The sequence below is a fragment of the Peromyscus leucopus genome, chromosome 1 (assembly GCF_004664715.2).
Source record: "Peromyscus leucopus breed LL Stock chromosome 1, UCI_PerLeu_2.1, whole genome shotgun sequence".
Lineage (NCBI taxonomy): Eukaryota > Metazoa > Chordata > Mammalia > Rodentia > Cricetidae > Peromyscus > Peromyscus leucopus.
The window spans coordinates 154,954,826-154,966,902 of record NC_051063.1 but is presented as its reverse complement, the minus strand read 5'-3'; the positions used below and the strand labels follow the sequence as shown (position 1 = coordinate 154,966,902).

The 12,077-nt window shown below is 43.4% G+C and overlaps 1 protein-coding gene across 2 annotated transcripts in view; it reads right to left on the bottom strand.

Moving 5' to 3' along the window:
• Nell1 (neural EGFL like 1) overlaps positions 1-12,077 on the bottom strand; it is an 850,988-nt gene that overhangs the window by 578,596 nt on the left and 260,315 nt on the right. For both annotated transcript variants that reach the window (XM_028880172.2, XM_037199200.1), the window contains exon 11: positions 2,326-2,425. In XM_028880172.2, coding sequence (XP_028736005.1) covers positions 2,326-2,425 — 100 coding nt within the window. The remainder of the gene's footprint in view (positions 1-2,325; positions 2,426-12,077) is intronic.

The following is a 12,077-nucleotide window of genomic DNA, read 5'->3' as shown; positions in this document are numbered from 1 at the left end:
GAGTGACCCCTCACCCATGATCCTGTGAGTGACCCCTCACTCATGATCCTGTGAGTGACCCCTCACCCATGATCCTGTGAGTGACCCCTCATCCATGCTCCTGTGAGTGACCCCACTCATGCTCCTGTGAGTGACCCCTCACCCATGATCCTATGAGTGACCCCCTCACCCATGATCCTATGAGTGACCCCTCATTCATGATCCTGTGAGTGACCCCTCACCCATGATCCTGTGAGTGACCCCTCACCCATGATCCTATGAGTGACCCCCTCACCCATGATCCTGTGAGTGACCCCTCACCCATGATCCTGTGAGTGACCCCTCACCCATGATCCTATGAGTGACCCCCTCACCCATGATCCTATGAGTGACCCCCTCACCCATGATCCTATGAGTGACCCCTCACCCATGATCCTGTGAGTGGCCCCTCACCCATGATCCTGTGAGTGGCCCCTCACCCATGATCCTGTGAGTGACCCCTCACCCATGATCCTGTGAGTGGCCCCTCACTCATGCTCCTGTGAGTGACCCCTCACCCATGATCCTGTGAGTGGCCCTCACCCATGATCCTGTGAGTGGCCCCTCACCCATGCTCCTGTGAGTGACCTCTCACCCATGCTCCTGTGAGTGGCCCCTCACTCATGCTCCTGTGAGTGACCCCTCACCCATGATCCTGTGAGTGACCCCTCACTCATGATCCTGTGAGTGACCCCTCACTCATGATCCTGTGAGTGAACCCTCACCCATGATTCTGTGAGTGACCCCTCACCCATGATCCTGCCCCTCACCCATGCTCCTGTGAGTGACCCCTCACTCATGATCCTGTGAGTGACCCCTCACCCATGATCCTGTGAGTGACTCCTCACCCATGATCCTGAGTGACCTCTCACCCATGCTCCTGTGAGTGACCCCACTCATGCTCCTGTGAGTGACCCCTCACCCATGATCCTGTGAGTGACCCCTCACCCATGATCCTGGGAGTGGCCCCCCAGCCATGTTTCTGTAACTCACTCTAATAAACTCATTAGTTCACCAAGATAGACTTGGGTGGAATTATTTCTTCAGTCTGTCCCCAGTGCCCTCTCTGAAGTGGACAGACATTTGTTATCTCCCCAGGAAAAAGTCATGGATAGGAGAGGCATGTAAGTCAGGGCACAGTTATCTGTCCCTGATTCTACAGCCATTCCATGGACCAATGAGATTTTACATAGCAGAACTCTCTCCTCACCGACCACTGAGAGCAATCGCAACTTCAGGTGAAAACACATCATAATAATACACGTTTTCCATATATATCAGAAGGTGCCGGGTATGGAGTCAGCCAATCAGGACCTGCTTCCAGGAGCTCCTATAAGTAGTTTTGGACACTGCTGTGCCCACTCATACACCTACATGCCTGGCCTGCCTCCTTTTGTGCCGCAGGAGCAGAGTTAAGGTGATATAATAGAAAACTGCTCTGCAAAGGCTAAAATATTCACTTTGGAACTCTATAGTAAGAAGGAAAATGCTGCTAATGCTTTCTAGAAAAAAAGGAGGAGGCAGAGGGGAGGTTTGGGAGGATTAAATGTGAAGTGACCTGAGCCACACTGTTAGACTCTGGGTCCTCCTTAACTCAGAAAGCACAACAATTCTGTTGGGGGAGGGGGCTCTAGCCCAGTGGTTTTGGGAGGTACTTAAGATAGGCACCGTTATGAAATAGTAGTTATGTTTAACTGGATTGGTGTGTTAAGATTTTGAATAAATGCTACGTTCTCCTAACCCACCTAATTCTCCCTGAGTGAGAACTTCGGGAAAGAATCAATTCATGAGCTAACAATCAAAGACATAAGAATAAATATGATAAAGAGGGTCCAGAAAGAAGAAAAGGAAACCGTGCCTGCCTGAGAATTAATCAGCAAGCACGCTTATTTGAAGTCTTGAGTCACTCTGAGTGAGAACTGGCCCATGGATGAGGCAGGGAGGAACACCACTCCGTCCCACTCGGTGAGAAAATGTAATAATAATGAGGGTAATGGTTGTTATTACAGGCACTATCATTTGCTTTAATATAGAAACGACTGCTTATCCGATGTCTGTCACACGCTGGGCCCTCTGCTCATGTTCACGCGTTATCCCATTTAATTTTCACAGCAGTCTTATGAGGTGGATACTATTATTACCCTCATTTTACAATTGAGGAGACAATCTCTGAGAAAGGGGAATGGGCCCTGCCAAGTCTCGGAAATCAGGGTGGCATGAGAAAAGCAAGCTGCTGTCTCACCACTGTCCGTCGATCCTCTGTGCCAACCACCAGCCCGCCCAGAAGCCTCGCCCAAGCTCACTCACCTCGGCAGACCCTACAGCACTGATTCTCCGGAAGAATGTGGTCCTTTTCAGAGCAGTTCAAAGGAGGGCAAGCTTCTGTGATTTTCACCAAGACTCCACCCTAGAAGCCAAATACCGGGGAAGAGTTAGTTCCTATGCAGAGCCAATCACAGGAGTTTCTAACGGTCCTTGTCACTAGATTGCAAAGGTAACCAGCCTGATACTAAGAGCCTTCTTGGGAATTCCACTGAGAAGGACAATCCCGCAGGTCAGATTAGTGAGTCCCAGGAAGGAAAGCAAGCTTCCTTTCTATATCAGAACAGCCCGGGTTTCAACAAGTTCCATTCACTTTTTTAGTCTCTTTTTCAAAGCAAGAGGATGCCCACGGGACATGCTGATAATTTCTAACAGCTGGCAGCTAAGTGTGGTGGCCCCCTGTGTCAGGTCCTGAGATCTATGCTGTAATTGCAATAGTTCACTTTGCGCAACCCATGTTGTGTACAACAGGCTTCTGTGAAGCAGTTTCCCCTTTCCACGGGCCACAGGCTTGTCATCAGACATCAACAGAGCATCTTCCTAGTTCTCGGTGAACTTATAATGGAATGAGATATATAATTCCTAAACTAGGAACATTAATACAGCACAAAAGTTCCTTTTAAAATGTGCTCTGATAAATGGAATGTAATATGCTACACAATCTAATTAGTTCTGCCCAAATGGGGAAATTATGAAGGTGCCACATTGAAGGGAACTTGAATAACTAAATAAGAAAGAGATTTTACTGGCCAAGACTACAGACAAGGTACATGGGCATGAAAGAACATCGGGCGGATGAAAAATAGATTTCCTGGCTGTAAACAACATAACTTACAACAATGTTGTTAAATATTCAGCCACTGTACACTCATGGCCACACTGATCTCAGGTTCTTCCTGTTGGTGTGAGTGGTGTCTGCATTTAGTTTTGTGTTGAATTTTTAAAATAAGTCCATGAATTTCTTTCTTTTAAAAGGTTAAAGGCACTCTTACTTTATCTAAAAGCAATTACTTTTTCTCTCCCATTCTTTGCAAGGATGTTTAAGACAGCCAAGAAGAGGGACCTCACTTCAGCCCAAAAGGCAATCCCAGACACAGGTTGGTGTGTGTGTGGGGGGGGGGGTGGAGGACAGGACAGAGCTACACCACCAGGAGGGTAGGAGAGATGGACATTCCTCTGACCACACCACTCCTTCCCAGTTCTCTGGCTTGACAGAATGGACATTCATTCCTAGAGATGCACACAGACACAACATTAAATGCCAAACAGGAGACACAAGACTCTTCTCTGAGTGCCGTCATGTTGGTAGCACAAAGTGAGCCACAGGCATCAGCTACACATCTTAGGGTCAGTTATCCTCGACACGACTTCCTCTTCTTTCTGGAACTTTCCTACCCAGCCAGCCTTGTTCCCAGCAGTCTCTCTCCTATCTTTCTTCTCTGGTGCTCTTTCCAAACTCTTACTTCTCTCCTGATTCCCTGAGGGACTGGCCCGAAGATTCAACAGCTGATCCTGTTATGTTCAGTCCTCTTCACCCATCTCCTCCCACCAGAGTCTACCCTCATTCCTCAAGACAGATGACAGTGGGCAGCATCTAACCTCAGCAGCAAGCAATGGGTCTAAAATAGCTGTGGATGTCTGAGTCAAACCAATTAGTACAAGGCAACAGAGCCTAAGCACCTTCCTGTCAGGAGCTGCACTGACTGTAAAGGGAAATGAATGACATTATCAACTCCAAGCCTGTCATCCCATTGTAATATACTGGTTCTGCAGCATTGCCTCCAGCATAGATACAAACTGCTAAATGTTTTTTAACCAAACTATGCTCCCATATCCAAGTTCTGGATGCTTTCCTAACATTCTAACATTGACCCACCTCTGACAGAGGGCACATGGATCATTGCATCCATTCAGGAAGCTGGAAGCTACCTTCCAGTTCTACAACCTCTGTGCCAATGGCCCAAAGCCCATGACTGAATATTATGTGATGCCTATACCTACACAATAAACAGTCTCTGAATTATAATTTATGTTCCACAATGTCCAGTAGGTTCAGGCTATATGTGACCTTTCATCTGAATTCTCCTTTGCACAGGTTCTTCCCATCCACCATCTAATGCATCCACAGTCTAATGGGTCCTGCTGGGAGCACTCCCTGAACAGGTCACTCATGCTGAAAGCATTAGTGCACAGTCAGCTTCTAGGAATACTCAAATTAAGACAATTAATGAGTTTCACTATTCCATTAAAGCTGTTATCAAAATGCTAACAACTAAAGAACTCATTTCTGGGTGACCAAATTATGAATGATTACTTCCTTGTATTTTTCCCTCTAAATCTCAAATTTTGCAGCATGTTTAACATATGTGTGTATGTATATGTATATATGTATGTGTATGTATATGTGTATATATATATATATATATATATATATATATATATATAAAATCATTTTAAATACCACAGAAGACTTCTGAAAAGTGATCATTCATGATGTTTTCTTTCTTTAAAAGGAGCTTGGTCTAGCTACTGATTATGTCAGTCAACAATTCTTTAAGAATGTTTTCATTGTATTTATTTACTTAGAGGCATGTGTGTGCCACAGCATGCATGTGGAGGTCAGAGAACAGTGTACAGAAGTCAGGTCTCTCCTTCCACCACATGTGCTGTGAAGACTGAACTCAGGTTATCAAGCTTGGTGGCAGGTTCTTCTATCTACTGGGCCATCTCACCAGCCCAAAGTTGAAGATTCTAATCAACCTTTAATATAGTTGATAAGTGAGACCCAATTCCAAAGTTTAAATTGAGATAAATGTATTTTCATAGTTTTAAAATAACATGAACTTGTCATTATTGCTGTGTAAGTGCACCTAAATCCATTTAGCCCCAGGATGAAACATTTGTCAACTCCACTGTGAAAACTATCACCAGTAAAAAGCAATCTACCATTCCCACCTCTGAATCATCCTGACTGCGGCTTGTTGTGACCTCTACACTGAGCTCTGTGCTAATATAAAAATGCAACTATTTCACTTTTTCTATTTCAGAGTATAATCCTATGTTAGTGGTCAAATGCAAACATTTCAAGTTCTATACAAACTGCCAGGCTCTAAATTTCTAACAACATATAAACATATGTAAGTTGAAAAATGCCACTTCACTGAAGAAATCTTCCAGAGGGAAAAAAAATGATGATTGAACGAATGGAAAGAAGAATGTTAGGAGAGTTACCCAGATTGGTTTAAAAATAATTATGATGGGAGCATGCTGTGAGATAACGTCTCCTAGCAATGTCAGAAGCTACTACACCCATGAGGTCTCACCAACATGACTGCCTAAACAGCAGCCTGACAAGAAAAACACCAATAGACATGCTAAAGTGAATGGGGGAAATCCCACAAGGCCTAAACTCTGCATGAAGACCAGCACAACTAAGGAGTGCTGAGAGCAGAGGAAACAGTCTTCCCTAGGGAAAAGTACACCAATTGTTTATCCAATACTAAACAGTCAGCACTGAAAACATGCATGCAAGTAACATTATACAGACTGAGCAGGTTATATTTAGGAATATATATGCATATACATATAAGCATGTAATAACAATTAATTAAATAGAGAACATAGATTTGAAAAAGAGCAAGGAGGGAGTATGGGATGGTCTGGAAGAAGGAAAGGAAAGGGAGAAATCTTTATATTATAATCTCAATTTTTTTTAAAAGTAAGAAACAGTCTAAAAAAATAATATGTTAGACTGAAGAGTTAGTTAACACTGATTGTGGACTTATCAAGATCTAGAGGCACTTAAGAGAAAAGCCTCCAGAAGATGAATTCTACAAGCAAGGGGCATCAAGATCATGATGGGGAAACCTACAGAGACAACAAAACCAAACTAGTGGGAACTCATGAAATTTAAACCAACACCTGTGGAGCCTCCATGGGACTGGACTAGGCCCTCTGCATAGCAAGACAGTTGTGGACCTTGATCTGCTCAATGGGCCCCCTGGCAGTGGAATTAGAATCTATCCCTGGTGCATGAGCTGGCTTTTTGGAGCCCACTACCTATGATGGGACACGTAGCACAGCCTTGAGGCAGAGGGAGGGGCTTGGACTGCCTTTACTACCTCTACCAGGCTCTGCTGACTCCCCATGGAAGGCCTTACCTTCTTGTAGGAGGGAATAGGGGGTGGGTGGGGGAAGGCTGGAGGAGGGACGGGGGATCTGTAATTGGTATATAAAATCAATAAAAAATTCTTATTAATAAAAAAAAATGAAGTGCCTAGGATGACAGAGTTTCTTCCAAGGGGCTCAGTATTGCTTTGTGAAAAATAAAAGCGGGGCACATGTTTATTTATAAAAAAAAAAAAAAAGAAAAAGAAAAGAAAGAAGGAAAAAGAAAAAGAAAAAAAGAAAGAAAAGAAAAGCCTCCAGTAATGCCTGCAAAGGATTATCTAGATTAGATCAACTGGGGAAGACCCAACCTAACTATGGGTGGCACCATTCTCTGAGTGACTGACATAGGAGAAAGCAACCTACACCAGCATTTACCACTCTCTGCCTCCTGACTACAGGTACAATATGCCTCCAGCTCCAGCTGTCATGAGTTCCCCAGCATGATGAGCCCAGAGGGAACACTAAAGACCAAGCATAAAGGATGTAAGAGCTGGAGGATGGGGAGGTGTGCCACAAAAAAGCATGGCCATTGCACTCATCAACTCCTCAGTGCAGCCGTGGTTCCTAGAACAAGACCTGCATAAGACTAGCTGCATCAACAGATCATCAGGGATGGAGAAGGGAGTCATGAGGCCCCACCTATCTTGGAAGGACTATGGACAGCTAATAGTTGCTGGGGGAGGAATGCCATTTTCTTCATCCATGTAACCACTGATAGGTTACCGCTCACTCCATCAATAACTCCACCCATGCTCATTCAAGTAACCATAATTAAATTGAGTGGCTCCTACATACACCTGGAAAAAATGAAAGTCGAGGAGAATTGAAAGAATGATGTCAATAATAAGGAGAGTGAGAGAGGCTAATAGGAAGTGAAAATGGACAAAACTCATGGTTCACATGTGTGAAACTTAAATAACAAAATATTAAATATTTTTTAAATCTATGAGTGAAGAAAAAAACCTTCTCCCTCAGATTGCTTCTGTCAGAGTATTTTATCATAGCAAGAAAAGAAATGAACACACTACCTCTCTAAAATTAAAAACTGAGAACTATTACAAATTGATGTAAGCCTGAGGAGTGGCCACAGAAAAGCTAAAAAATAAATTACACAGTCAGACCACAAAGTTCTTGCTCTAGGCAGCTCACTCACCCTCCAGGTAGCTTAGTCCCTGATCCTGAGTCCACATCCATGTAGTACATGCCGCATAGGATTATTATGGAGTTAAAATGTAACATGTTTTAACTGTCTTAGACAATACTCAAACAATAGTTAATTATATAAGAAATGTTATTGTAAATCACTCATTTCATTTCATGTGGACAGAATGACTCATAAATATTTACAGAAGGTCAATAAAGAAATCATTTTTCAAAGCAAGGTGAAATTATTCCTATAAATGCACACACACACGTAAACACATGCATGCATACACACACATACTGCAAAGAGTTCTCTGGCCCAATTTCTAAGTTATTAATCCTAAACACAGGGTAAAATGAACCAAAGTATAAAGAATGTCTGTTTCATGTCAGTAGGCTACTCAAATAAGCCATCATTTCAACCCATGCCCATTTATTCTGCATGCCTAAATGTCTGCTCTGATCATCTCAGATGACAAGGATCTAGTCACAATTGAGACTTCTGTGAGGGGTCACCCAAAGCTCTTGCTCAAAATGAAGAAAGGAGTAGGATTAATGAGTGTCAGACCTGTGGCTTCTACTGTGATTTACAGCAGAGTGGGCAAAACTGTGTTTAATCATCCCACCTTTACCTGAGATAGGAAAGAAAAATAAAGGTAGACTCTAAATCAGTTGTCCTCTCTATAGGTAAAACCATTTACAGAGACCATGACATCTTGATTTGTACTCAAGCAGAGTGGACAGGGCTATGTGAGATAAGGACAACTCATATTCACTGAAGATTTAGTGCCAAGCACCCCATTCTTCTTCTCCATGTGCTCAATATCCCCCATTGGGATGCAGCTATCGTAGGTTGGAGATAATGTCACTTCTCAGGCCTGGGAGCTTCTTGGTTGATAAAAAAGATGAAAAAGTCCTCACTGCCATCTTATCCCCACTGGCAAAGAAGACCTACACCCATCATCTATTGACATGGATACCAGTCCCAGTGTCATTTAGTGGCTGTGACAAATGCCTAACCAAAATTCACATAAAGCAGGAAAAGTCTTATTTGGTTCACAGTTCTGGGTTACAGTCCATCGCTGCAGAAAAATCACGGCAGGAACTTGAAATGCAACACCCACAGGCAAGAGCAAAGTGAGAGACAAGTATAACACATGCCATCTGCTTACTGGCTTCTATGCTCAGCTAGCCTTCCTCACCTTACAGTTTAGGGCCTAGCATAAGAAATGGTGCCGCCCACGGTGGGCTGCGTCAATTAATAATCAAGACAATTCCCACAGATATACCCATAGGCCAGTCTCATCTAGATAATTCTTCAACTAAGGCTTTCTTCTAGGTGATTCTAGGTTCTACACACTGACATTTAAAAATCACACTACCACACCCGTGCACTCACCAAACAGGCTGGACCAACAGAATCTCTGGCATTCTGGAAAGGATGATGGGGAACACAAAGACAAAGTTCAAGGGGATTAACCCTTGGAAGATGCTGCCAATAAGAGACAGGACACAGGAAAGAGCTTTTTCACCTAGGCCCAATTAAAAAAAAAAAAAGAGATTTGGGCTTTTCTCTCTTTGGGATTTCCTTGAATGCCCAGTAAGTATCTACATCTCATTCTGTTCAATGTTTAGAACACATTATCCTTTTCTCTCAGAATGTGATGAAAAGGAAATGAAATAATGTGGGTAAAAGCACTAAAAAAGATGCCTGTTCTAGACAGAGCAGTTCCCTCAGCCTCTCTCACAATGTCTCACAAAATCAGCTGTGGGCTGTGGCTGCATGGAAACATATTTTCTCTTCTTCCTTTCCCTCCCCATTTCTGTCTGTCTGTCCCACCCCTTTGTCACTAGCAAAGAATAAATAAGCAAAACATTAACACAAAAGCCCATGGCTCAAGTTCCATTGTCCAGGACCCCAAGTCAAATGGGTAAGTAGCACTTTTCCTTTGCTCAATATTCTCTGCTAATACTGAACAGGAGAGGAATGTCTGGTCAGGCAGCTCGGCGGATGGCTGGAGCACCTTTTGTGTTGGCCTGCATAACTCTAGAACTGGTAGTTCTGCCTGTGAAACTATCCTTCCCTGTGTTACAGTGAGCAAGGTGGGGAGAGGAAAAATGGGAAAGACAGAACTCTCACTTTATCTTCTGCTTGCACTCCCTCCAAATTGGCTCTTACTGTGAACCAAGGTGAAAAAACAAAGGGAAGCTGAACTTCTCCAAAGTCCATGCAACTGCCAACTTTTGTCAACAGGATACACTGCCCTGTCAGAGCAAACAAACACATTCTCATGCCCTCCAAAGGGCAAAAAGAAGGCCACTGGGTAAAGGCTACAGAAAGAATTTTCACCCAATTAAACGAAATTTGGTTACTAATGGATTCTAGCCAGTCTAGCCAATACTTGACATGTTAATAAATGCCAGCCAAGGTATGTGCAGGTGGACACAGGTATTTTCAAATAGAAAACTGTATCAGATGATCTTCTGTGGTAGCTGGTGTCTAATGACTCAATCTCCTGGTGGTCATACTCTCACATCATTCCCCTTCATGACAAATCTGGGCCCGTCCAACATAACTAATAGAACTAAGAGGAAGTGACGTCACACAGTTTTGGAGACTAGGTCATAGGAAATGCCAAATCTTCCACCTGGGTGTTTTGAAGGGTTTGTTCCGAGGAAAGGTAGTCTCCATGTGAGAAATATCTGAGACCATTATGCCATAAGAAGGTATCCACACAGCCATGTATGAATAATGGGAGAATCTGTTTCAATCATCCTAGACATGAATGAAGACACCATCTTGGACACCCAACATTTTGACTTCTAAAGTCATCAGAGGATTCTACCTCCAACACCCAAAAACTGTAACCACATTTGAAATTCCAAGTAAGAACTGTATATTTGACTGCATTCAATGTACACAACCACAAAAGATAACAAAAATACTGGTTTTAGTCTGGGAAGTATTTGCCATACAAGTGTTAGGACCTGAGTTCAACTCCCAGAACCCATATAAAAGGCTAGGTATGGTGGGGCACACTTGTAATCCCCATGCTAGGGAGAGAGACAGGGGGCTAGCTAGCCAGTTTGACAAGTTCCAGGCCAACTCAGAGACATAGCTTCAAAAGGTCAACACATAAAGTGATGTCTAGCCTCCACATACACATGTGAATGTGTAAACACACACACACACACACACACACACACACACACACACACACACACACACACGATTCATATATTGATTTTAGCCACTATGTTTTAGGGAGTTGGTTTCGTAGCAATAGACAGCCAAAGCTATCAAACTCATCATGCCCATTAGTTCCCCATGCCCACCTTACCCAAAAAATACTGTCCTCCTCTTGCTCAGTTAAATATAGTACCTTTGCCTAATGAAGGCATCTAGTATATTTGGGGTCTCATGATCCCATCCCACTTCTCTGAATACCACAGTTCCCCCTTGGGAATGGCTTCTCCACTCATGTGACCAGCTCCCCATATAGCTACTTAAAGAAGCCAAATAAATACCCAACCCCACCCCCACTGAACATGCTGGATTTGACTTAGGACTCAAGCTTCATTACACAGGCTATGCCCGGTGCTTAACTCTTGTGTGAGGAACTTAGGGATCATAGAAATGAGGAGGCATTCATCACAGCATATGTGCCTGGTTTATTCCTCAATACTAGGTCACGGCTGAAGTGCCTGTTTCCTGACTTCTGAGATCTTGGAATCTACTAAGTCATACAGTCTTCTGGATTTTAGGAACTCTGCAGTTTACCTAATATTGTTTTCAAAACAATTGACTATTTTTGCTAATATTACCCAGGGAAGGTTTCTGTACTTTGTCACCAAAACTACAAACTGGAACTCTCTTTGCGATATCAAGTACCCTGACACCAGAATCAGTCTCCATCATCCAAAGCCATGGGTGACAAGGGTGACATGTAACAAGGCTCCTCAATTCTGTTCCTACCTAGTTCTTCAACCCCTCCTCATTCATCTGTCTTATCCCTGCCACGGATTGGGACTTAATCACTTCTTGCCTAGGATGGTTCAACTCCACCCAATGCTCCTCCAGTTACCCCTGCACTGCAGTCATAGTGGACCCTCAAAATACATGAAGGATATGACACAGCTATATGCACTTGCTGGGGATACTTGTCTCCATGATGGTCAAGTCCAAAATGGGTGTTTTCTCACCTGTTCTAGGGCTCTTTTCAGTTTCATCCGTCTTCAGTCTCTACATGTACCCTAAAACTTCACCAATTCCCTAAATATGAATAATAAATACTTTCTTTCCTTTTGGCTCTGGGCACCTGCAAATGTGCCCCCCACACACACACACACCAGAATGTTTTCATCTTTATCCACCCAGGAAATAATTACTGGTGAAGACTACCTATCACCTTCCAAAAACCCTG